We start from the raw sequence: 26,882 nt of genomic DNA, 5'->3' as shown, positions 1-26,882 counted from the left end.
TGTTACAAAAATCAGAAAAGCTAAACACTTTGAATTTATTGTCAGTGATTAACAGCTAAGAAGCGTGCTTTATTATTGATATTTCACACAATCATACGACAAGCAGCTTGCACATTTTTATTGATGTTTTCAACCTTTAAATCGAATGCTTACAACAGCTGACTGCAGTGTGACCGTAAGTTATTTGCATACACTGTTAACCGCCCGTTTCGATAGAAAATACACACTGTGACGATAAAATCATATCGAATTGTAGTAAATACCTGCATTCGTATTTTGCACATTCGGCGGGCTGAACGCAGACATGGCTGCCCAGACAATACTCTTCGATTTCACACTGGATGCTGGCAAAACGGCAACGGCGATGCAACGCCAGGAAGTCGCTAGGATTGCCCGCAACGAGCTGGAGCATGTGTTCTCCCAATTGGAACTCGCCTACTCGCTGGAGTCCATGGACAATGGCTATTTTTCGGTGCTGCACGAGAATAAGGAGACGATAATCACCTGCCGCATATTTCCGCAGGGTTTGCTAACCATCAATGTGGAATATTATTTGGCTGCCGGCAAGGAGCCTATCATGTCATTTGATGTATGTATGTATAAAGCTCACATTACACATTTCTCTTCATTTTTTTTTATATTTTTTGTTTTACAAATACACACATATATATTCTATGGTACCCATACACGTGCCACACACAGACAGTCAGTCGGCTTGATGGTGTGTGTGGGAGCCCCCACAAAAAGGGTTTTGATTTCCATTGTAGCCGCAAACGTCACGGCGAAATTGATTTTTCGCCCGCCCTCTGTACGTGTGTGTGGGTGTGGGAGTGTGTATATGCCCTTGGCCCTCCTGCGCGTGTGTGTGTGCCAACATACAGTTTACCATTAATTTTTTTTTATTCCATTAGCGTTGCTTGCATTGTTTTTGCATTTTATTGAAAGCGTGTTGCCTACTTAATCAAGCATCACGAGCTGGCCAAGACCCTAAGAACTGTTATCTGTGTGTGTGTGTGTCTATTATATCATAGTGCGGCTGTTTTACACACTATCCGAAAAGTCTTACTGTTTGTTCAGCATAAAAACTTACTATGTTATTAGGCTCAACTTTATTACCAGCCGATAAAAACTTTGCACAAATGAAAATCTTTAAAAATCTCAAATTTTAGAGCGACCCACTTGCAATACTCTTGCACTGATTTATGGGAAAGGGTATGCGTAGTTTCACACGTCGGCGTAACACGCTCCTCGCTCTCTCTCTTTTTGTCTCGCTCGTGGTGGATGGAAAGCACGTGGGTGCAATTTTCGAGCATTTGTTGTATTGATTCCTAGAATAATTGCTGCATTCGCTCGCATCTCTCTTCTCTCTGAAACAGCTGCGCTTCTCAGTAAAGTTTTGCCTTTGTTTATGTTTTTTCTAAAATAAATAAATACATTTGTGTATTTATTTGCACCGGCAACTTTCGCTTGTTGATTAAATGTTTGTTTTTTTTAACCGCTGCTTTAGCTAGAATTTATACCGCATCCGATTAGAAGCTGAAACAGAAGCAGACGACACTTGTGAAATACTTTCAATTTTCGTTCGAATCTACAATCGCAAACTATAAATAGTTGTATGGCGGGGTCTGGCTATATTTGTTGTCAGAAAAACATGAGAATAGTTTGAATAGTTTACGCTTGTGGACATTTTTTTGTTTGAGACTTTGAATTTATTTTGCTTTATTTTGCATTTATTTTCTTTTATCACACAACAGCATTTGCAATTTCATTAGGATAACAATAAAATACTTAGGTTAAATTGCCTAAGCAATCTTGTATAAACTAGCAAATTACAATTGCAGACAATGCGAACAATGGAGCTTATACTACGACAAAAATTAGATTCCGATCGATCCAAGTATTTACCGCCGATAAAACGTGGTGGATATATAGACATATACATGACTAGCTCAGGTTGGTCAAAATACCTATTAATTTACACAACAAAATCAAAAACAAAAAATCCAAAATAAGTTTAGTTTTTTTTGCTAGTTTTTCGTGTATGCAACATACAAATGCAGTATATATCAAGAGTTATGCAATCCTTATATTCGTACTATATATCTTCCTATGCCGAACTCTCTCTCTCTTTATATATATTCTAAAACTATTGCCAAAACTTGTACCTCAAGCTGTGCAACAAAAAAAAAATGAATCATTCACAAACTATAATTATCGATTTGGCATATTTTCATATATTCATTAACTATTTGGTTGCACGGGCCGTTAGCCAACCTATATATGGCTCTATAAATTTGCAAAGCGGCTTCTTACAAAAATACAAATAAAAATAAAAATAAACCACCAAAGAGCATTCCTTTCAATGGCATTCTTTAATACCATCGTAGTCTTTCACATATCCCATTGTACTATATAAACTCGGTTTACCCTATAGAAATTGCCTTCATAATTGCGGCAGTTGTTGCATGCTTGTTTCGTCGTGCTAGATTCGCTTTAATTAGCGCATTATTTTGTTTTACTTTTAAGAATTTCTTATGATTTTTAATTTATGTTCAAAAACTATCTTTTATTTTTTATTTATTTTTTCTTATTTTCATATCACCATGAATACACAAACCGAAAAAAAACAAACCCACACGATGTCTATGGTCGTCTGTCTATCATCATTATCGTCATTGTGATCATCGCCATCAAACAACAACATGAACAAAATTTCCTCAAAAAAACCAACAAATATATATGTAAACCAAATTAAATTGTACGTACACCCTACTATGCACATGTCTCACCGTCATCCGCGACCCCCGCTCGTTCGCTCTATCTCTGTCTCCCTCTGTCATGATACCAACAACAATGTACAACATCGACAACAACAACAACAACTATAACAACCACCACAGACTGGCAGACGTATGGAAAATGCCATAGCCAAAAATTTGAATGCCCTTTCGGGCCAAAAGATACCAACATTGAAGCGGGGCGATGTCGCTAGGTATTATCCATCCGCAGGTAACGTAATCAATAATCAATAATCATAACTTAAACTATATCATAATATTCATATAAGTAGCTGAGCAACTTGAAGCACTACGTCCAATTTGATATACATAATGAGAGCACAGAGCATGTTTGCATACATTACTTGTCATTCAAAAAATTCGATATATTTTTACTTCAGTTTGAATATCTTTATTAATTTACTTGGAATATGTATATATATATATATATACATATATAATTCTCTGCATGCATGTAGGTTTATATATATATAATAGCCTCTCAAAGTAGTCAGTCTGTAAATAGCGACGCTCACATTTCAAATATTAAAAGTAATTGTAGTAATTTCTCGCCATATTGTTTCACAGATGAGCGCATTATTGAATATGATATTGATACTCTGGTGTATGAGACACGTTCGCCGTTTCAGAAGATACAAATCATGCACTCCAAGACCTTGGGCAATATGCTAATTTTAGACGAGTTGCAGAGTAAGTAAATGCGACCAGCACACGTGAATTTGCAACCCTTAATGAAGGCGCTTGTAAGGAGTAAATTAAGGTCAAGGCCGATAGTCCAAAAACAGACGAGGGTTGCACATCACGTTTCGAAATAAATCAATTGTAAACGAAACTAACTCTTTACTTTTATCCAGATATTGCCGAATCCGATTTGATCTACACAGAGACCCTTATGGGTCGTGGCATTGAAAACTACGAGGGCAAAGAGATCTGTATACTCGGCGGAGGTGATGGAGCTCTACTCTACGAGCTGCTCAAGGAGAATCCGAAGCATGTCGTCATGCTGGAGATCGATGAGCTTGTGATGCAGGCCTGCAACAAGTACTTGAACACCATTTGTGGCGATGTTCTCGAGAAGCGCAAGACCGAACAGTATGAGATAATTGTGGGTGATTGTGTGGACTACATGAAGAAGTTCATTGCCGAGGGGCGCAAATTTGATTATGTGTTTGGCGATCTAACTGATATACCCATATCGGAGAAACCAATTGGTGAATGCTGGGATTTCATACGCACCATATTCGAGCATTCGTTCCAATTGCTCAAGCCAGATGGCAAATACTTGACCCATGGCAATGGCACCAGTTGCGTGGAATCGCTGCAGTTGTTCGAGGATCAGTTGCGTTTGCTCAAACCCAAAGTGAAGTTCACCACAACGAAGGCATTTGTGCCATCCTTCATGGAAGAATGGCTCTTCTATCAAGTGACTTTCGCTTGACCAGCTCAAGTGGACACAGATGCGCGACGACTACAAGCACCACACTTAAACTTAGCGAGTAGTACGAACTTAATAACAACAACAACAACAACATCAACAGCAACATTAACAATCCCCTCGTGTATAACCAGCACACAAAATGTTCTTACACCCGCAACACAAGACGACACCAAGGAGCCGCTGATACTGCTGCACAGCTACACAGTGATATTGCATGCTGCTAAACAAGAGCAGAAGCCACAGAATCTACAGAGCCTTAAGCCACGGCGCCAGAAGCGTTCCCAGAAACGTGTGCATTATCATCATGCTCTGGTTTCCTAGTGGAGGCTAATATTTTAATCATAATTGTGACCAAATTAGACAGTGGAACTACATTGCATCACCACCAACAACAACACAACACAGCAAAACATCCAAAAAATGAACACACACACTTCCAAGGGCTGTAACTAGCATCTGATAACCAAACCAAATATTTAAAAGTCCAATTGATATAATTTAAGTTAGGATATTTAGTTGTGTTTTACGTTCATTGATTTTAGAAAAGAAAATGAAAAACCAAAAACAAAAAGCAAAACTAAAACTAAGTCTGGATCGAGCAAAATGCAAATGTTATGTACTTATTCGTGCTTATTTAAATTATATTTAACGTTTAGTATATGCATATACACATACATTATGTACTAACGTACTCATATTCTTATATAAAATATATACACTTAGAACTCATTATTTAATTTTCAATTAGTCGCTCGACAAACGGAGAAAGAGAGAGCGTGTGTATGCGAAATTGAGAGTGTTAGGAGTGTAACTTATAGCTGATGTCACTTGAAATGTTTGAAAATTATTAATAAAATGTCGTACGCAGAACAAACAATTGCTATAAATGCATTTTTCAATCGCTGAAGGATAAACAATCGCATTTAATCCATCCATTTACATGCTCAAGTGAATAAAAAAAACAATAATTTTTGAAATTCAATTTGAATTTGCCGCTCAAAACAAGTCGATGTTTTGCGGCAAACAAAAATCGAAATCGATAAAAACAGACTGTAGTCGTATATCGATACACCGATTGGCGATTTACAACCGAATTAATAGAAAGCTAAAATTTCATTCGCGAAACGAGTGCCGGAGGCAGCGGAAGAAGAAAAGTAGTGAAAGAAAAATGGATCGAAAATTGCACAGTGGCATACATCACCCAACGCTGCGTCTGCTGCAGGAATCAGGCTGTGAAATACTGCCCCACAATCTGATGTACCCGGTGTTCATCATCAGCAACGACGACGATGAGCAGCCAATTGCGAGCATGCCGGGAATCTCACGTTACGGCGTGAATCGATTACGCGAGCACTTAGAGCCACTGGTGGCGAAGGGACTGGCATCTGTGCTGCTCTTCGGTGTCGTGGACTGTGGATTGAAGGATGAGTTTGCCACTCATGCGGACTCCAAACAGAATCCTGTCGTCCTGGCGTTGCCCAAGCTGCGCGAATGGTTTCCGACCCTGCTCATCGCATGCGATGTGTGCATCTGTCCCTATGCCTCTCACGGGCATTGCGGCCTGCTTGGTGATGCGGGTCTGGAGAATGCAGCGAGCATCGAGCGCATTGCGGGCATAGCAGTGGCATATGGCAGAGCTGGTGCCCACGTGGTCGCCCCCTCGGACATGATGGACAACCGGGTGCGGGCGATCAAACAGGCGCTGATCGATGCCAAGCTGAACAATGTTTCGCTCCTGGCCTACTCAGCAAAGTTTGCCTCAAATTTCTATGGTCCCTTCCGGGATGCAGCTCAATCGGCGCCTGCCTTCGGCGATCGTCGGTGCTATCAGCTGCCCAGCGGTTCCCGGAATCTGGCCATGCGTGCGGTGCAGCGGGATGTGAGCGAGGGAGCCGACATGCTGATGGTGAAGCCCGGCATGCCGTATCTGGACATATTGCGTCAGACCAAGGACACCTATCCGTATCACACGCTGTACGTTTATCAGGTGTCCGGGGAATACGCCATGTTGTATCACGCCGCCAAGGCGGGCGCCTTTCCACTCCGCGAGGCAGTCCTCGAATCGATGAAGGGCTTCAAACGCGCCGGTGCCGATTGCATTATCACCTATTTTACTCCCTATCTACTGGACATAATCCACAAATCGGCGTAATCGGACTTCAAACAGTACCTCAGAGTTGCCCTTCTTCTCTGCTTGTGTTCAAAGTGTACTTAACAGAAAAAACGTATCTAGTTCGTAAGTCCAAAAACGCGTGCAAATATTATAAGTAGACCAATTTCCAAATGTAAATTTGATATATGTGTAGAAATTTGTCTGTAATTATTTTAGCAAATCATCGAAAAAGCATTTATCTATATACGTTCATAGTCGGATTTGTATTTGTCTGTAGTTGTCATTCAATATGCTTATCTGTTCAATCGTATTTGGAAGTCAAATGCTTACCCTTCCACAACCCACCAACCCCTCCACCAACCTCCACGGCAACAACAACACGAATCCCTCGCGAATGTTGCGTCATAAAACGTTTCGTCAATTAACCGAAAGCAAAGCGCACAATCAGCATGACAATTTGCAGAGGTACAATTTTGAAATATATATATAATGTTATATATATACATATATATAGATATATAAATGGGGGTCAGTAGAAAATAAGAAGTTTGGATTTTTTTGAAGCAACATTTTTTGAATATAGAGTTAAAATTGTGAGAACCTTTGAAGCAACTATAATTATGTCCAAATTTGAAGCATTCTTATTTATATATATACATATATACATGACTGTTTATATATATGTATGTAAATACATAGGAAATAAGAACTTCCGTTTGCGAGAACTTTCTATAAGGTTTCTTACGAAACTTTTTTATCTGCTGAATACAAACTTGAAATTGCGAAAACCTTTCAAGCAATTATAATAATGTTAAAAGTTGTAGCATTCATATTTAAATATATATATGTACTATATATGTGTATACCTGACAATATATACCTGTTCCAACCGGACGCTCCGCTTTGCGTGAAAGCATATTAAATTATTGCTTAGCAGTTGAATGTTTGCACTTTAATTAAATATACAAATTGTTTGTTGTTTTTTTGGTTTGCAATATGGTGAGAATGGAATTGGCCTCAATCTTAAATGCTAAAACCTAAGTGGTATATTTTTGATGTGGTGTGGTGCAATATTAAGTCTTGGAATGTGTTTGTAAACTCACAAAATAAAGTGCATTTAAGTACTTAGATACTCAGTTTAAGTACAACGAATGCGAAAGCACAATTTTCTTTTGTTTTTCTTCTACTTGTGGATACAATTTGAATATTTTTTGATTCTTAAATGCAGAGACTTGGACCACAAAAGCCGTGTTTTGTGTGAGACTTAAGAAACTAATCGATTATATGGGCAGTTGCCAGAACTAAACAGAGCTAAATACTTGCAACCAATTACAATTACTCCGACTAACTATAAAAGTAATTGCATAATTAGCCAAGTAATTGCAAATGAAAACACTACAATTAAAGAAACTACAACTACAACTACATTTCTATAAATATAATTATAACATCTAGTTAGGAAATACTGTGATCGATTGTGGAAATCCTTGAGTGCTATTTTAGTTGCTCTCGCTGGTGTTGATTTTGCTGTGCTCGAGTATGTCTGTATTCTGCATCGGCTCCAGATCCGTCTCGGATATAATTTCAGCCAGCCACTGTTCGATTTGCACCGGATGGAAGGCATCCTCGTCGCCGCTGTTTGCCTCGAGGATGATCTTCAGGTTCTCAAAGTTCTTCAGCACCAAACGCTTGCCCGGTTGCAGTTGCGAGGACGAGGAGATCGCCGACTCGCTGCTGGTGACATGGACCGGCCTGTCGCCAGCATCGCAGCTGGAATCGGCATCCACTTGCACCTGCACAGCCGCATCGCTGCTGGTCACAGTTGCAGTTGTGGTCGTAGTTGTGGTTGCTTCTACTCCTGCTGTGGCAACTCCAGTTGAGGGCTTTTGCTTGAGGCTCTTTTTTATCTCGTTCAAGAGGCGATTGTAAAAGTCACAGGTGGCTTCGTGGTTGTCCGTTGTGGGTGTCGATTCAATGCTCTTTGCCTTGGCCTTCGTCTCCTTGTGCTTCTTCGACTGAGAGCGGGAGCTGGCATTGCTGGAATAGTTGGAGCTGCTGGGTGTGCAGCTGGAGGGATCGGTGGTGGTGGTGCTGGAATCGGCGGATTGAGTTGCAGCAGCAGCAGCAGCAGATGCTGTAGCTGGAGCTTCAGCTAGAGGTAGTTCAGCGCTGACTGCCTCCTCGCTGGCACAGTTGATGGTCAGGCTGGCAATGTTGCGCAGATTAATCGTTCCATTGCAATTGTTAATGGTGATCTTTGGTTTGAAGCGTGGCTTGCGCTGCTTTGGCTTTGGTTTGCCACCGGCCTGTTCGGGACAGACGGAGCTGCGACCAAGACTGGAGACAGCATCGGCTATGGACGATTCCAGCTCGTCGTCCAGCTCCTCCAGATTCAAGGGCGGCACAAAAGTCTCCCGTTTGACTTTTGCCCGACGTATCAAATCCTTGGCTTCCTGCAGCGTTATGTTGATAATCGAACGCTTGGCATTGTCCTCCAGCAGCGCCTTGTTGCGTGAGAAGTCGACGACAATCGCCTCCGGCTGCACTTCATCATTGAGATCGTAGTAGGCTACACTTGACGCCCGATCCTCCAGACATTTGTACATCGTTTCGTGATCATCCACGGGTTCAATGTAATCCTCATTGCGCAGTCCCGCATTGCGATTGTCCTGCGCTCGATGCAGCGCCAGTTGCATATTGCTGTCCAGCTGGAACTGGCCAAAACTCCTTATAGCCAATAGCAGTTTTTCCTCCTCGTTTTTGTCGCCAGTCACGAATCGAATTGCGCACTTCTCGCACTTCTCCTGCTCCTTGTGCGACTCGTAGTCGATGTAAACGGGCGCCGACTGTTGTTGGTGGGTGTTGGCAATTACCTCCAGTTGCCGTAGCAACAACTTTTCACGCATATGCAACGCAGCGCGCACTTCATTAAATTTCTGTTGCACATTTGTTTTTACCTAAAAACCACAGACAAAGGATTATTGAAAATGTTGAGAAATTGCAATTTCCTCGTATAACATTCTTACCTCCTCCAGAAGCAGCTCCATGTTGGCTGTTTAAATAGTTTTTCTTTAATTTTGGTATTAAATAGGCAACATTTTCATCAGAAAGAAAAATATGCAAATTGTGTTTGTTGTTTGATCGAATTTATGTAGCAGACATCCACGGCGAATTGCAAACATATGATTTGCGGCGAAACCCCAAACGATAAGATATCGATAACAAAGGAGAAGAAATTACTTTGCTGATCTGTAAGTAATATTAAGCCCATCATACTGCTCAACATTTAAAAATGCCACAAAAAGTCACTTTTAATAATTGTCATTTATTTAAATTAATTGTTGAATTGTTTACAGAAACATCGATACAGCAACAACACATAACAATAATCTCACCGTTCGATAGCCGCTTCGGCTCTCACATCTCTAATGTGATTTTGACATTTCCTGGAATCTGCTCGCTGTTAATAACAGTCAGTCTGCTACATTTGGCCGTCGTGATTTCTGAGGCGCGGATAAATTTTCGTTTTGATCACACAATTTGCGCTTAATTTCGAAAACAAGATTTCAATAATATTTACGACATTTCCGAAACAACCGACGTCCCCGACACCGACAATAAACAAAACAAAAAAAACAGTAACATAAAAAATATAAATTCTAATAAACAAGCAAACAACAACAAATTAAGTAGCCGCCGCTAATTGTAATTGTTCTGTTCATATTTGAAATGCATGTGTTTTGGCTAAGTTATTTCTTAGCATTGTTCATTTGTTTATATAAAGGCAATTTACTCGCATTGCGTTAGGCAGTGAATCATAGCCAGACAGTTGTTGTTGTTGTCGCTTGCCTCGCACAACTAATCTAAAATAGTGTCAGTGTGTGTGTGTGTCTTGTCTGTGTGTGTTTGTGTTGTGTCTCTTGTTTGTGTTTGCCAACGTGTTTTTGTTTTTCTTTTCTTATTTTTTAGTATTTAATTTCTCTCTGCTTTCTGACAAACAATAAACTCTGTTAAAAATTGATTGCAGACGTGAATTGTAGAAAAGTGCAGCAAGAGCAAATGCGACAACAACAACAACAACAGAAACAATACAAAACATAACAGCAGCCAGGCAACGTGGAGTGCAAAGGCAAAGGCATAAAAAAAACAAAAGCAAAAATCAAAAACATTAAGAATGAGAGAGAGAGCGAAAGAGCGAGAGAGCGCGAACTGTGTCAATGCGGCAGCAGCGATGACGCCAAAAAATTAACAAACACATTATTTGCAACTGTCCAAATGCCACAGCCATGAAGCTGTTATGTTTAAATTAATTGCCTTTAACTAATTTTAATTAGATTTGTGCGACAATTGACGTAGCGTCTCCTCTCCTCCCCTCCCCCTAACCGTTCGGCGCGTAACGTCGACGTCAACGTCAACTCTTTTTTTTGTGTCGTTCGCTGTGACTGCGTTTTTATTGTTGTCTGTTGTCTTTTCGTATTTGTTTCTTTTTTCATTCCATTTCTTTTGGTTTTGCCTTTGCACGATGGTGCGAGCGAGAGGGGCTGTGTTATTAATTGAGCTTTTGTTTTACGGCTGTTTTCTATTTAATATTTATAATATGAATGCTAATAAGTTGTTACAACAAAACACATTTGCTAGTTATCTATTCCGGTTTCAGTTTCTAAACTTAGCATTACATATAACAAATAAAACTAAAAAAAAACCTGTTTGTCCCCGACTAACAAGCATTTGTTAGTTGTCTGTGCGTTTTAAATAAAAATTACCTCATTTCACACACATTTGGTGGCTTTTCACTTGATGCACATTGTAGTTAACAACTATCCTCATTATAGAGATTAGTATTCCAGGGAAACGTGTGCAAAACGGCGATAATAATCAAAGTGTAATAATCAACAACAACAAAAAAGTGTCGAGCAAGTCGAAATGAATTAACGTATTAATTGATCACCCACAAAAACCAGTTACACGCATATATATTAATCAATTTCAAATTTTAATATTCGCCGCATCGAAAAAACCGCAATAAAATTGTTACGGGGTCAATGCTGTTGTTATTTGTTTGAAAAACCATACATTTTTGGTAAGTTTTGCCTTGTTATTACTATTTTAAGTTGCGATTCGCACAATGACGATAGCGATCGTCGAGAAATTATTTTATTCGTTATCTTTCACTAAGCTCAAAAGTAAAAAAAAAAAACATCTTAAAAACAGCTGATATAAGCAGAATAAGCAGAACTCCTAGGGCTGCATAAGCAAAATGCACCAAAATGATCGTTTAATATATGCAACCCTGTAATTTGTTATATTTATTATCTTTGTAATTTAATAATTATATTATATATTGAATTAAACGCATAAATTATTGAAAATACTTTCCACAAATTGCAAATTCCATTGCCATTGAGAGTGACAGATTGCAAAGTAATAAAAAAAATATGATTTACTCACTTCAATGGCAAATTTGATAATCCTGTCTTTGACATTAATTAGCACATAATAATGGGCTTAATTGACGATGCTCTTTTTTTGCTGATTCGTTTGAGACTGTGACAGAATTGATTAATTTAGTTTAATTGCAGTGCAATTAAACAGAAACGAATGCAATTGAAATTTAAACCGCTGTAAACAACATTTGATTTTATACGTTCTTTTGTTTGTGGGTGTTGTTGGTTAAAGAAAAAAAATCAATTTGTTTACATACATATAAATTATTCAAATTTAATTAGTATTCGCAATGAAAGCAATCAGAATTTTAGCATTTATTCAAGTAGTAGTAATAGTGCATTGTGTGTAATAATAATAATCAGAACGCTTGTGTGCAATGAAATAAAATTGGATTTTATTTCAGTTTGAATTTCAGTTTTGTTTTGATTTTTCGTGTGAATAAGGAAATTGCTTGGAGCGCAAACAAAATAAATTCGAATAAAAGCGCCTGCAAAAATTGGAAACTGTAACTACAAATGGTAAACGAAACTCTAAACACACAATAAAAATGGATATATATATATATATATATATATATATATATATATATATATATATATATATATATATATATATATTGTGCACATGCACTGACTATATATTTCGTATATTTTTGCAATAACTTTTGTGCACTCTGTCGTTTAATATTGTGCTTTTGCAAAGTGGCTTTCAAAATGTTTGCAAATTGCCTGAATTTTGAACTCCTGACATGTGAGTTCTGTCTCCCAAAAACACCCTCTCACCTGGTCTCGTAATAAATTTGCATAGCAAAGCCGCTTATTTTAGTATTATTCATGATTCACAGAATGTTGCATAGCAGCAGCACAAAAAAATTGATAAAAGATATTTTCTGTTCGATTGATGTATTCAAGGCTAAAATACTGAATACAATTTTTTTTATTTATTTACATGTGCATATGAGAGTTTAGTATGTGTAAATATATGTAATTTATTTTGAATCAGGTTTATTTAGCAGCTCACTGAACTCAAGTTCTAAAATAAACTCATGCAAAGCAAGGCAATGTAATTTATTTATGATAAATTACACATTTTTTTGAGGTAACCTGTTCTCTTTAGCCGCTGCTAAACAGTATTTAAACCATCTGTAGATTTTCATTAATTTTACAGATTTACCTAATCATTGCCAATATTTGCAAACGTTTCCGCCACATGCACAGTATTTTAGCACTTGTTTCTCCTTCATTTGTTTTTCGTGTGAGTAGCACGAAGTCATCTGCTGTTTATTATTCAACTTGTGCTGAAAATAACAACTACATGACTCGCAGAAAAGCCAAATTATTGTACATGTTGGGTGGTTGGGGCTAGTTAGGAGTATCTGTTGGTCGTACAGCATTTTGATTTTTATTTTTTTTGTTGCTTGTTATCTGTTGCAATTAAATTTAATCACTTGCTCCAATTAGCATTGCAACTGCGATAATTTTGTGTGTTTGCGCCTAACGCAATTATGCGGCTTTGTCAGGGCCATGTTATTCACATTCCCCTCCCCACACTCAACTACACACGCTCGTTCTTCTTCTCTCTTCCTCGTCCAGTTCACCCTCGCTGCGCATAAACATCAAATCAAATTACATTGCTAATACGCCACGTTGTGCGCGAATTTGTACACAAGCAGAATCAGAAGCTTGGCAACGCATTTATTGTGCAAGTTGCTTGCATTTATTTACCACTTTATGTTTGTCCCCATAAATGGTCAAGCTCCGAGCTCTCCCAGCTCTGAGGGGCTAATGAGTGGCTCCGATTACGTATCCCGACTGCGACGTCTGCACTCAGCGAAAACACAAATTATTTTCTACTTTTCGTACGTTTTTATTAGGGACTTGTCCATATACAATTCTGCAGAGTGTATTTGGACCCATTTCAGTGCTCAGCTAGGCAAAACCCAAAGCCGAACCCTTCTCATTCGTATTTGTCTTGGTTGGTGCTGGTGTTATATGTTTTTAAAGCTTTGCACAATTTTTATGCTGTTGTCCTTTTTGTTTGGCTGCCATTTGAGTCGCGTGTTCTCCGAGCTGTGCCGCCTGCCAGTCAGCACCAGCTCGGTGACTCATGGACAAATCCCTGCCCCCTTCCCGCCCCCTATTTCGACTCAGCTGCTGTTCCACTGTTTTAGTGCTGCTTGTGCATTATGAATTTTTTATAATTTCTTGCATTTTTATTGGTCGTTTTTTTTTTGCGTTGGGTTGTGTTTTGGGTCCGCCGCTTAGTGCGTGTGTTGCGAGAGCTCCTTTTTGTTTGTTCGTTTTTTTTCTCTCTTTTTTATGTCCTGTCGCCGGTCGAGCGCGCTTGTAAACAGTTTAGGGCAAATATCATTGCAAATGTTTTTACTGCACTGCTGGGACAATGTTGTTATGTGTCAGAAGTGATCTGAACTCTTTAAATTTCATCTTTTTTTGTGGTCCCCATGGCACAATAACGATCCACATAAAAATTATGAAATTAAAAAAAAATCACAGCTTTGTTAGTAGCAGTATGGAGGGATATATAAATAAATATATGTATTATCACGTCACCGATTACATAATTTAAGTGCCGGACTTCAATTTATATTTCAATAAGCGAAAAGGAATGAATAATACATAAATGTAAGCAGGAGATTTATTTTGTGATTTAATACATGTTTTTTAAAAATTAAAAATACAACAAAATAACTTTATATTTGAGAGTTACTGTGACTTAAGGTATTTGCTATATTTTGTTTAGAATATTATTAAATTAAAGAAGATAAATAATGAAGAAAAGCAATCAGTTTTTAACTTCTAGCATTATTTCTATACAGACATAAATGGAATAGAAATGAAAGATACAATAATTTATGCAATAGGTTTGTCATGTGATTTAATAATTTTTATTATTAATATAAAATATTATGTTTCATTTCCAATGCACCAAGACAAATTACTTGAGAATTTTTGGGGACAAAATTATTTACGATATTTTGTTGCGAATAAAAAAAAAAAACATTCAAAACAAGCAATAAATTGGTAGTTTCTGAATGTATTTTTATGCACACAAATCATAGCGAAAAACGAATAAATATTCAGATATAAATAAAGAGAGAATCACTTTAACACTAACAAAATAAATCATTTTTGCAAGAACTCAATTTGAATTTATTTATCCAGTAAATAAATCGCTTTTAATGCATTCATAATCTTGCGAACAAATTTGCACTTTTGCACTTTAATTACCCTCAACATCAATTATCAAACTCAAATCTCTCTCTGAAAGCACTACGATAATATATTAACTCCTTTTTATAGCAAGTTATGTTTTTTAATATCATTTTTGGCGTGTCGGCTTATTGACTTTTGAGCAATTGGCTTTAGTTGAAAAACCATTTATAATAACACAGTTATGACAAGGTGCTAATGGAACTCGGCTTCCACTATGCGTCTACAGAGCAGACCGTATAAATGCGCCATGATTTATTAATAGAGAGCACAGGGCACACAGAAATACACACAGCCACAAATACACACACACAAACACACACAGATACAAACAACACTCATCTCAATGGGGGTCAGTGCAAAAGTAACCTAACGAATGGGGGCACAACCGAGTAATCTCCTTAAAATGCAATTTGTTTTGTTGCAATCAACGATTTTTGATGATGACGACGCTCGACAAGGACGACAAGCCTGGCCAACAGCAGTAGCAGCGGCAGCAGCAGCCGCAGCATGATGATGACGATGATGAAGTTGATCGAATGCGAGCTGAGCAAGAATTTGCAGTATGGCCAAATAAATTGGTTGTTATTTCAACCCTCTTCCAAAAAAAAAAAATAAAACGGAGTAACGGAAGGAAAATAAAATTTGTAGTGTGCTTTACGGGGTTTTATTTTTTACGTGCGCACCACTTGACTCAAATTGGTTGGCTGCCACTCGTGATGCATGGCCATGCCAATGCGGTTTGAGAGCTGCGACAGCCCTGACAGACAGACAGACAGACGGACTGATGGACAGATGGACAGATAGACGGAACGAATGACCAACGGCTAGTGCAATGAATGAATGAATCACAAGCAATTGGCAGGCCGTTGCAAGAGGTATGAGGCAGGCGATGCGGGGCAGCAACAACAATGCCGACGCACAAAAAGCGCAACGCTTGCAGTTACAAGTACACTCAGCAAAACTTGGCACTGGAATTTTGGAAGCTGCCACAACTTTAACTAAATAGAATAGTTTATTTTTTGACTTCAGTCAGTTACAAAAATTGGTTTTATTTTTCGAAATACAAAAGAATTTTTTTTGGTCAGTGTGGTAGGGGGAATCCAGGTGTGGGGGCAGGGTGGTTGGCGCTGATGGGTAGGGGTCAGTTTGATCGAATCCGTTGCATAGCGTTGCTTTGGCTTTGGCTTTTGCTTTGCTTTGCTCTGCTTTTCTGCATACTTTATGGCGTGCTGGGCGCGTGTTTGCCAGTAACAGATTTGTTTGCCTGTCTTTTGTTTGGCTTGGCAAGCTCCCTACCCTTCTAACCCCTTCCCCCACCCATACACACACACACACACGCAGCACGCCTGCATTTTATTTGCTTGCACGTATCCGAGCCGTGTTTCAATTTGCACATACACCAAAGAGAAACAAAAAAAAAAAAGAAAGGGGAAAAACACAACGCACATGTCGATTTCTGCTCCGTCGTTCTGTGTGATTGTCAGATTGATTTCTAGATTGTCAGTCTGTCCGCCTGCCAGTCTGACTAACTGTCTCGCGTCGTCGTCGTCATGCAGCTCGTGACTGACTGACTGTCTGCCTGGCACTTTGGCTGTGCAGTGTTGCGCTTGTTGCCAATTCGCTTGCATATTTTTGCATAACTATCACACGGCGCCATCAAGCGCGTTTATTTGCATTTAGATACGCTGTAGAGGGAGTAAAAAGGGTATATATGTGAGTGGGGATACGGTGTGTGTTCGACTTTTTGCATACATTTCACCGCTCGAAACTAAGCAAACATTTCGAGTGCATCTCTTGCTCTTTGGTACTTGTAGACATTTCAGTTAATGTATTGAAAAATCAGTGAAAAGAGTTTGGTTTAATGTTTCTTTAATGCTCAAGTGCTTACGGGATATTATATAGTCTTGCACACCCGCTTCGAGCACTCTTAGTTTGTTAGAACAAACATTTTGATGCCTGCTGGCAACTGACATATATCTATTTGCCATTTGTCAATTGATTAAAGCTGCTAACGTATGTAAATTAGCCCGCCTAGAAGCCCGCCAAAGATTAGCCGAGTGTCCACTATCCAGTGCCCCTTCATATATATCTGGTGATTTTTCATTGCTTTTTGTATGTTAAGCTGTTGGCCAGCGAATACTCAGGTATACCATGTATAAATCTATACCTTTATCTGTGCATGTACGCAACTTATCAGTAAAACAAGCCAACGAGCTTCCATACAAACGTCAGAGTCATGATATTCTCAGCGTTTTGTGTTTTGTTATTTTGTTGTTGTTATCAAACATTGCCCGATAATTACCCCACCCGCCACCGAGCGCCTGTCTTTTTACTGGCGCTCCACTCTCGTAATCGGAGTCTCTGTTGTTGCAGTTATTTAAACAATTTACTGATTAGATTTTCAGCTTCTCCTTCTCAGTACCTCCCTCTCGGGCTCTCTCTCTCTCTCTCTCGCCCACTTATTATGCACAGTATCGATGGGAAAAAGTTGTTTTAGCCTCGACTTGTTTATTTTGTATTATTTTCATTAAAATACTTTTTAAACATTGTTTTTTATTTTTATTTTTTTGGTTTTTAATTAAATGCATTCTTGTTGTTGCCTTACACTGTTGCATATCGTGTTCAAGCAGTTTTTGCTACTCAATTTGTTGGTTCTACTTGCGCTGTTTAACTGTGGCCCATCAAGGAGCTTGTCCACATTTCATTTGTATCTAGTATCTGTAATTGCTGCTTACTCATTTATATAGATTTGTTAATTCTTTTCGATACTCTCTAGCCAAACTCAGCTGACTTTTTTCCATGACTTTGCACTTAAATATCGCGTCTGTATAAATTCATTTGTAAAACTAAATTCGCATGTAGCGATTACTCAACTCCCTAGCCTAATATTAGCTGAGAAGCGATCATATCGACAACTTCAAGTACAAAAATGCTACAAGAATTCATCATCACTTTGCACGTCAACATTTTGTGATTTTTATCGTTAAATTTATGCTGTAAATCGCGTATAAATTTCTTTGCACCCTTATTTTGAAGTGGTTCAAATTGGAATTTCATGACTCCTTAAGCAAATTATCGAAGTACCTTCGCATGACATTTTATTATTATAGCCTCGTAGGGGATGTTATAATTTTGCGATGAAGTTTGTTACGCATTGAAGTTTGATGTCTGCGACTCATTACAGTATATATTTGCTTAATCAGCGTAAGTTGACGAGTTGACATATCTTGATGAAATTGTGCATATATTAAATATTTTCATCAGTATGTTTTTTTAAATTTATAGATGTATTTAGATTATACGCTCTTCAAGGGTATGTAATCTTTGGTGTTCCTAAGATAGCTGTTTAATCTTGTTTTATTATCAAGCCGGTACAGAAGGCGTTACAGCCTTGTACATTATCCGGCTATAAGCCAAAAACACATGTGTTACCTCGACTTCTATCTATTGGCTGCCATTAAAGGGCTCATTTTGCATTTGCCCCATAACTTATGCAAAAATTAGTCGAGTGATGACGAGCTCTGTGGGAATACATGTCGTGCTTATCTTATCATTCATATGCCAAATAAGATGACTGATTACGTTGCCACATGCATAAGAGTCTCTCTTGGTGTGTGTTTGTGTGGGTGTGTGCTTATGCTGATAAGCATGACATATGTATGTGTGTTGTGTGGAAATCTATAAAGCTGTATGCCTAATAACGACATGCACATGTCCTATAAAACATGCTATGCCCAAAATGAGAAATGTTGCAAAGTCAGCTTGGGTGGTGTTGGGGTGGACAGGAAAAGGACTCCGAATCCTCGTTGCGTATACGTGGCAATATTTTTGCTAGCTTAGTCGAAGCCAAAGATTGACGGCCGTTGAAGTTGTTGTTGCTGCCACTGCTTCTCTGCTTGATTCAATTTATTTTATAACATTTTCTAATGCATATTTTTGGCGCGCGTGCCTGAAATGCTTTCCATTCCCAGCGTTGACTCTCTCACAGCACAGTTTGCTTTGCTGACATTTTTTTTTTTTTGGCCCGTTTCACCTCAACTTTCGCATTTTGGGTTGTTGAAAAGTTTCTACCAACTATTTATCTAGTGCTGTGCATTTTCGCAGGACCTGTGCAATTTTCCCTGCTTTTTTTTTTTTTGCTCTAAGCCAGCAAATTTTTTTGGCCACAGCAAACTTGGGCTGACAAACATTTTGGTTGCAATTCAGCATGCAAACTGCACTTAGCAAAAAAAAAGGATGCCAAATAGTTTAGAAAACGTAGTGCTTCACTTTCTAAAAACTGACAGAAAAAAATATAGGTTTTTGGTCAACTCTTGAGATGTTTATATTTCTAAATAAAGCGTTACGTAAATGTCGTATTTGCCTTCCTTTTTTTTCTTTTCTTTTTTTGAATATGTGCTGAGATTTTTGTACCTTTAAGTTTTCGGCCAAACTCAAGGTTCACACTTGAAAACTTGTAAGTTTTTGTAGACATTTTTTGTACGAATTGAATCATCAGAGGTCAAACGTTTGATTTTTAGTTTCCTTTACTGGTTTCCTCTCGTTGCGTTTTCGCTTTCAATTTGCCACGACGCCAATTGCCCATGGGCCACTGGACAGATTGGAGGACAGCTGTCTCAGCTATGCTTAGTCACATATGTGTGTATGTTTGTATTTACATATATATATATATGTGTGTGTGTGTGTGTGTGTGCCATTATGTGGCCATTTCCCAAGCTGCCATAAAGCCCGCTGCTGGCCACGCTTTTGTGCTGTTGCGGCAGTTGGGGGCTTTATGCCTTTTTAATATGGTCTTCCACCTCGACTACCTCGTCGTCGTTTTCGTCGTTGTCGTCTGCATTGTCCGACTCTTTTGTTCGCCGCAGTGGCTGACCACATTTAGTCGGTGGGGTTGGGCGTTTTGGTTGTCATTGTCTAACTGCGGCTTGGAGATCACATTCTCTAGAGAGAGAGTGAGTTCATAAGGTTCTTCCGCCGTCCATTGTTCACTAATTTTGTCACGTTTGCAGCTTTTTGTTGCCGCACATTTACTCTTACTTTCCCCTCTTCTACTTGCATGTTGTTTGCTTTCTTTTTTTATATTGTATTCTGAGATTTGTTCATGCCTCAATTTGTGCGCCTAATCCTTGGCTAGTTGCTCGCTTTCACTTCGTTGCGTTTGATTGATTATCACAGAAGGGCTGTGTCATATTTGCTGCTAGAAATCATAAGCAAATACCAGCCCAAAAACCACATCCTGGCAAACAACAAAAAAACAACTTTTGACTGCCCTACGGGTCACTTTCTAAAACAAAAACCCGGCCGCGAGGTGACCACACGTGACTCGCAGCTTCTGCCTGCCCCACTAAGTGTGCTGCATATTTTAGCGTTCAACTTTGGCCCTAACAGTTCTTCGCTGCTTTTTTTTCACTCTTGTGTCATGTGCTGCAAAATACTTTTAAGCGCATGTTTTGAATATTCCCGCAATATTTCGCAGTCTTGCAGGTCACACGTTGTGTTTCATATACCCTGCAGCCACAAAACGTTGCATATATGGGGTGTTTTAAAGTAGCGTAGGTCGAATTCTACAGTGAAATAAAGAATTATGAATTGAATACAGAAGCTTAATAAATATAGCAATGTTATTTACTGCATAGTATCCCGGATAACTAGTACTATAATATTTATTGCATATCGTTAATGAAAGTAGAAGTCTTTACAGATTACAATGCTGTAAATGCTGTATTTTAAAGTTGTTTTGTTGTATTTGCCATGAATTTTGATCAGCCCGAGTTCAACATCAAAATAAAGGATTTTCTATACTAGATGTATCTTAATATTATTCACGCATATGAGTAGTCTACAGGGTATCTCCCCGGTCAAACTTTCACTCTGGACAATCTTATGGTTTTTTTTTTTTTGGTTGTATTTCGAACAAGTTGACGCGGCTTATCTACATTCTTCCCACTGTCAGGTTGGTCCGCACGACAGCTGTAGTATATATAAGTATATATGTATATATATATATAAATATATATATAGTATCTATGTATATGTTATGCAAATACATATATGCTCAGGTTTGTGTGTGCAAGTGTTTTTACACAGTTTTCCGCTGCTTTGCATTTTGTAAGCACTTAACAATGGGTATTAGAACTTTGTCACATTGTTTGAAGTAAATGAAATGTGGAAATCTGCATAATACAAGCTGTTTTTTTTAATATACATTGTAAAGTGTAAAGAACTTTGCTGCTTGCCATATATAATTTTTATGAGAAATTGTTTAGAACCTTTTTTTAGAAATCCTTTATTACTTGACAAAATCACACAAACCCTGCTTACGCTAAAGCTTTACAAAATATGTGTCTTTAAAATAAGCATATCCTATCTTGAATATTACACATAGATTAACAGAATTTGTAAGAGGGTATAAAAGCTAGGCCGCCAAAAAAAAAGTGTCTTACTTCTTGTATGTGTTTTGTTGGTTTATTTTTTTCGTTTTCGCTGTCGCGTTGCTTTACATCTTTTTAATGTTGAAAAGCTTTACTTGCTTCCGCTGGCAACGGCGGCAGGAAGCGGAAGTTTAACTTTTGTGAACATTTTAGTGATTCGTGCGCAGACACTCGCTGCTCCTGCTGCTGCTGTTGGCAACTAGGCTTGGTAAATGGAATTGGCCGAGATTTGAGACCACAGCGAAGTGGGCAGGACAAGGCAATGCCCACATAGAATATATATATATATATATAAATGTATATAGATATATATATATATTTAATAATGAAGTTGATTTTTAACATAAACTTGTTAACGACCCTCGCGAATCGAAGGGGACTTGCTCGAAAATCACTTTTCTTTTAATGCACTACTGACAGGATGTTGATATTCGGTTCAAGCAAAAGGGGCCATGGGCTTTAATAGTTTTTCGAGGCAATAACATTTCGTAATCCTCACCTGCACCTGCTGAGCTGCTTATAACTTTGTGCAACGTGCTTGCTGGTCTGGTTTGGTTGTGGAGAAGCAAGTGAGTAGACAGGTACTGCGGTATCCCCAATAGGATTGCCTTGCACTCGGTGGCAAAAGTTACACAAAGTCTCGAACCAAACGGGCCAAACAAGCAAACTTTCAAAGTAGCAAACTGCCGGAGCCTCGTTATTACTATTACTATTATTATTATTTCTTGCTTATTTAATGCGAAATTTTATATAGCACGCTTTTGGGCGCGCCTCTCAACTTTTCAACTTTCCGCTTCAACTTTTAAACAAAAGTAGTGTCCGATTCAGATTTCAACTCGGCACTTATTGCGTGCAGCACGTCCATGGCTTTTAACAGTTGCATGTTTGCAATGGTCACGCCCACACACGACAAGTACCAACACACACACACACACATGTGTGTGTGTGTGGCGGAAATGCATTTTCAGTGGCCGTCAAGAAAGCAAGAGAAAGCAATTTCATTTTCGAGTTTTATGAGCATTTGCTGTTGTCTGCTCCGCGACTGGCCGTTACATTTACCAGCCATAGTTGTTTCAATTTGTACACAGTTAAGGGCAGCATCAATTGTACCTCCAATTCCTCCCCCCACCCATTACACTATCCACAGTCAGTCAACTAAATGTGCAACTTTATCGTCGGATCTCTGACATCAGGATACTGTAGCGCCGTAAAAGCGTTATGGCAAATTGTTTTAAGCTGTGCGAAAATGCCATCAAAATCAGTTGACTATGCAAAGCAGCCAAGGGAGTGGTGCAGGGGTGTGTGGTAAAAGTGTGGAAGGGGAAGAGGGTTGAATGTGGGTGTGTGGTGAGCATTTGTTGCTGTTGGCAATGCATTTTATGGCTTGTGCTTGTCAGCCATTATTGGGAGCATCTCCTAAGCGATTCCTTGGCTCCGACTTTTGACTTGAACTTTTGTGGCTCCCGAGGGGTAAATGTCGCCACCACTCGTTCGACCGTTACTGGTCGAGAACTGGTCAGTATTATGCTATTCTAAGTCAGCCCCTAAGCATACTGTAAACACTGCTCGCAGTCATTTTTCTGCAATATGCTGACGGTTTGCTACTGTTGACTGCTACGGCAGCATGTGCTGCCAAAAAAAGGGATTGCTGCTTGGCAACGTGCAACGTGCAACAAGCAAGGAACCCGAACCCAAAGTAGAATACTGAATAGTTATAAATGACATGCCGTTATCTAAAATGGAGTCATCATCTAGAGCGAATTGACAAACTATTTACTGACGTAGCAGCTGTCACGGGACAAATTTTGATGTAGCTGTCAATAAGTTGGGTTGTAAGCCAAGTAGTTTGTAATAAAGATGGGGGCTAGAAACTGACTATTCAAGTTTATGAGAAATATCTCAGCATCAATTTACATCAAATAGTTTACGAGAAATAAGAAAATGTATATCAAATGAAATTTGGCTTTTAAATATAGTCTCATTTAAAATTGACATTTACTTTTTATAGCTGCCATTTTTCAAGAAATTTATCTTGCAGTAAATATTAAGACTACGTCTAGAAACTGGCTATGCAAGTTTTTCAGAAATGCTTCAGTGTTAACTATAATATAAGCAATTTATATCAAATTAAGGCGGCTCTTAAATAGACTCCCACAGCCACAACATCAACATTCAAAATTGAACATCACAATTTAAAGCTTTACAATTTGTATTTAATTTAAAGATGAGTCGACTCAAAGCTGAGCTTTTCTCAGTCACATGGAAAATGATAAATGCTGTATCAACCTTGACATGAAACAGTCACAGTCGTCATCATTGTAAGTGTGGTGTGAAGTTCCCTCGCTTTCTCTTCGGCAGCACTTTAATTTAAATTGTACAAATTCTGCTACCAAAAAAAGAAAAAAAAAACCAAGAAAAAAAACCGGCTGTGTAAAGCCAACTTTGCATGTGGCAGCTGTTGAAATACCCTAGAGGCGGGCCCTTTGCCTTCAGCTCAGTTCGGCTCAGCTCAGCTCTGGGTACCTTTTCACGCGATCCGCTCTTTGTTTGCGCTTTGTTTGCGGCCCGCTGCACGCCCCTTTCTGCGCCGCCTTCTGTGTACGACAGTGTTGGCTACCGGCGTGTGAATTCACGCGGCTGCTGACACTTTGTAATATACTCTATATACAAACTGTAAACAGGTGCAGTAAATGAGGTGGTTTATTAGCTACAGTCCAAATAAATAAACATATTTAAAGTGGAGTATTTTAATTTAACTAATGGGTTGCTGGTAAATACATAGACCAATGCAAACATATCAATATTCTAACAAAATGTAGGTTTAAGTGTGTGTTAAATGTTTATTAGGTCAATTTAAAATAAAATATTTAATAAATAATTTAAATTGGCTAATGAACTATTTATAGAACTTGTGGCTTTTAACTAAATCAATCTATTAACTGCACTTACACATTGTTTACAGGGCATTCGTTAGTCATTCCACTTTTCAGCTCTCGAACTGTTTTTTCTTCTTGGTTTTTGACGCTTCGCCGCCTGCCAAACGTCGCATGCATAATTTAATGCAAATAATGCACTTGTTTCGTTTCGTTTCGTTTCGTCTCGTCTCGTTTCATTTCACTTCACGTGTTGCCTTAAACACACGCATTTAAGGGATCAGGAGCGGGAGGGTGGGAGAAGGGAGGACTGCAAGTCGAGGGTGCATAAAGTGCACAACTCCATTTAGCATTAACTTGGCCGCCTTAGTTGCTGCTGCCGCCTTTTGCTCTTGCTGTTGCTGCTGCCATTTTATTTAGCATATTTCTCTCGCTTGTATTGCATTTCCGCCGCTGCCCCGCAAATGGAGGCGACGCAACGCGTTGGCATAAACTTAATTTCCGGTTTTTTTTTCTGGCACCCGGGCGCCCCAACGCTCGACTGCTCCATTTATAATTCCGGCTCTTTTGGCTTCTGCCTTGGCTTGCTTCGGCACGGCTCTGTATGACGGCCTTTACAACTTGTAGCGCGTTTTGTTTTCGCTTTCAATTTAATTTCCCCAGTCCAGCGAGAGCGACTCACGTACTTAGCGGCTGGCATTTACCATTTGTGCGGTTACACAACACTGGCAATGCAATTCTCATCATCTGTTGAGTTGCCTTATTTTTTTCTCTTTCCGCTTCTTTTTCAGTGGCTCAAATTACGCTGTCAACAAATTCTTTGCGATGCGGCGCGGTGGATGTGGGGGCTGCCGACACTTTTCTTTTAGTTGTTGATGACTTGGTGAAAATTGTTTTATGCCACTTATATTTTTTTGTTGCCTAGGAGTACTCTTCATACGGCAGCAGCAGCAGCAGCAGCAGCCAATTTCACTCTTTGAGTGTTTTGTTGTTGTTTACCACAGAGCGCTCGAGAGTTTTATTTGTGAATAATTTATAGTCTTCATTTTGTGACACATGGCGTATGCGCAATGTTAATGATCAACGGCACTCATCATGTATACGCCATGTGCGACGGCAAAGCAATTAAAACCGAGTCAAACGATTACCTGCTCTGGCACTTGCTCGCACACAGTCGAGTTAATTAAACCGCAATATTTGCATATTTCGCATGTGGCACCCTCTCTGGGTGCCACGCAAATGTGTTGCAAGCTTTATTGCTCAATTTCCCCCAACCCAAAGAAAAAAGTTTGCCGCCACGTATAGCACTGGTGGTTGGTGGTTTTGGGCAACCGAGAGTTAACATGCAACTTTAAGATACTTTCGCAAACTTCTGCCAACGCAGAGAACACATAAGACGCTGATTTGCCCATGGAGCGCCATAAACCCAGATAAACCGAGACAATGTTTAAACATTATCCGCAGACAGCAAACGTCAGGAAAGGGGGTGGGGTGGGTCTGTGGGGCTGTCGGAGCGGAGGACTGAATTTGATGTGCTTGTGATTTTTATTAACGCATTTTACGTTCCACAATTTTTGGGGCTAATAATAAAGTTATTTGTTTTTGCGATCCAACGAGGCGGCTATATGGGTTTTCGCTGCTGCCATAATAATTTATAAATTTAATATTGCTGCAGCGGATTCGCCGCTGCCTCGGCGCCCTCACCTTTATTGTGGTTCCCGCTGTTGTGTTGCTGCTGCAATGTCCACTGTGATTTACAACAGCTATGCCTGCATTGCACTCCATGCCAGCAAGTGGGCGCCTCGTAACGAGAGCCAAAAAACTTGCGCCTGTTGTCGACCTCTGCGAGGACCGCAGCAAGGACATTTATATTTGCTTGGTACATATGTGTACCTCGTCTGCCATTTTCAGCAAGGGGTGGCATGTGCGAGCGTAAAAAGTTGATTGCATTTCTGATAACTAAGATGTCAAAGGTTCGACATTTTTATTTATTTAACAATATTTTTTCCCTCCTTTTAAAGCATTGCAAAGTGATGAACTGAATATGATATTGACCAAATAACCATTTGCTAATTAGAATTCATCAAGTTGTTTAATATTCTACTTATTTTGTAACTTTCTTAAATGGAATATCTATTAAGGATATCTTTAGTTCAAGTATACCCAGACTGATTGTTTACAGTATCCTGCTGAGCAAAAGATGTTTTTGTAGCTGTTGTCAGTGTTTTTCGAAGGCCACAATTACAAGGGTGTATAATGCTATGGCCTGCAATGTTTTAAGCAGCTTTGGCTTGCTTCCTGGCTAGAAACAGAAGCTTGTGTCGGTTGTCTAAAAAGGACCAAGAAAATTATTTTGTTATTTATTGTTTCCTACATTGAGTTGTTGTGCGAGTCTTTTTCCAGCTGCTGCTGCTGCTTCTGCTGCTTGGCACTTTTCACCCATTTATTTATTTATTTTCGACTTATTTATGAGACACAAGGCCATTGGCAATGACCCGTCGGCTTTGCTCCTATTATAATCCCGGTATGCTGTGTGCGTGCTCTAGCTACT

At 39.1% G+C, this 26,882-nt stretch overlaps 4 protein-coding genes across 8 annotated transcripts in view; 3 read left to right on the top strand and 1 right to left on the bottom strand.

Annotated features, from left to right (window-relative positions):
- The first annotated feature begins 22 nt into the window (after positions 1–22).
- On the top strand, positions 23–5,113 carry LOC6556730 (spermine synthase). Of its 2 annotated transcripts, XM_032740464.1 has the most exons (5): positions 23–175; positions 257–589; positions 2,901–3,009; positions 3,366–3,488; positions 3,653–5,113. In XM_032740464.1, the coding sequence occupies exons 2-5, from the start codon at positions 305–307 to the stop codon at positions 4,234–4,236; spliced, it is 1,101 nt and encodes a 366-aa protein (XP_032596355.1). In that variant the 5' UTR covers positions 23–175; positions 257–304; the 3' UTR covers positions 4,237–5,113. The 2 variants fall into 2 exon arrangements, with proteins under 2 accessions (XP_032596355.1, XP_001983764.1); XM_001983728.2 differs by lacking the exons at positions 23–175; positions 2,901–3,009 and adding an exon at positions 1,842–1,953.
- Positions 5,114–5,356: 243 nt separating this feature from the next.
- On the top strand, positions 5,357–7,514 carry LOC6557436 (delta-aminolevulinic acid dehydratase). The gene has a single exon (XM_001983729.2). The coding sequence runs from the start codon at positions 5,405–5,407 to the stop codon at positions 6,386–6,388; it is 984 nt and encodes a 327-aa protein (XP_001983765.1). The 5' UTR covers positions 5,357–5,404; the 3' UTR covers positions 6,389–7,514.
- Positions 7,467–11,133, bottom strand: LOC6556656. Its single transcript, XM_001983730.3, has 3 exons — positions 11,113–11,133; positions 9,376–9,401; positions 7,467–9,306 (listed from the first exon to the last, which is right to left on the bottom strand). The coding sequence occupies exons 2-3, from the start codon at positions 9,394–9,396 to the stop codon at positions 7,849–7,851; spliced, it is 1,479 nt and encodes a 492-aa protein (XP_001983766.1). The 5' UTR covers positions 9,397–9,401; positions 11,113–11,133; the 3' UTR covers positions 7,467–7,848.
- The window catches only part of LOC6557106 (palmitoyltransferase app), a 56,383-nt gene continuing 39,325 nt past the window's right edge, over positions 9,825–26,882 (top strand). Inside the window, exons 1-2 of one of the 4 annotated variants that reach the window (XM_032743420.2) lie at positions 9,825–9,987; positions 11,189–11,429. The gene's annotated coding sequence lies outside the window, so the exon portion shown is untranslated. Of the gene's footprint in view, positions 9,988–11,181; positions 11,430–26,882 lie in introns of all 4 variants that reach the window. The other 3 variants (XM_001983731.3, XM_032743422.2, XM_032743421.2) reach the window with 3 other exon arrangements.

This window comes from Drosophila grimshawi, unplaced genomic scaffold (genome assembly GCF_018153295.1).
Source record: "Drosophila grimshawi isolate 15287-2541.00 unplaced genomic scaffold, ASM1815329v1 contig_44, whole genome shotgun sequence".
NCBI classification, from domain to species: domain Eukaryota; kingdom Metazoa; phylum Arthropoda; class Insecta; order Diptera; family Drosophilidae; genus Drosophila; species Drosophila grimshawi.
This window is presented reverse-complemented; position numbering and strand designations above follow the sequence as displayed.

Bases quoted from the DNA above. Each gene is read 5' to 3' on its own strand.
- LOC6556656 (XM_001983730.3), bottom strand. From the start codon at position 9,396: ATGGAGCTGCTTCTGGAGGAG. The intron at 9,307-9,375 runs GTAAGAATGTTA...TGTGGTTTTTAG, and splicing joins TGGAGCTGCTTCTGGAGGAG to GTAAAAACAAATGTGCAACA.
- LOC6556730 (XM_001983728.2), top strand. From the start codon at position 305: ATGGCTGCCCAGACAATACTCTTCGATTTCACACTGGATGCTGGCAAA. The intron at 590-1,841 runs GTATGTATGTAT...TTACAATTGCAG, and splicing joins AGCCTATCATGTCATTTGAT to ACAATGCGAACAATGGAGCT. The intron at 3,489-3,652 runs GTAAGTAAATGC...ACTTTTATCCAG, and splicing joins AATTTTAGACGAGTTGCAGA to ATATTGCCGAATCCGATTTG.
- LOC6557436 (XM_001983729.2), top strand. From the start codon at position 5,405: ATGGATCGAAAATTGCACAGTGGCATACATCACCCAACGCTGCGTCTG.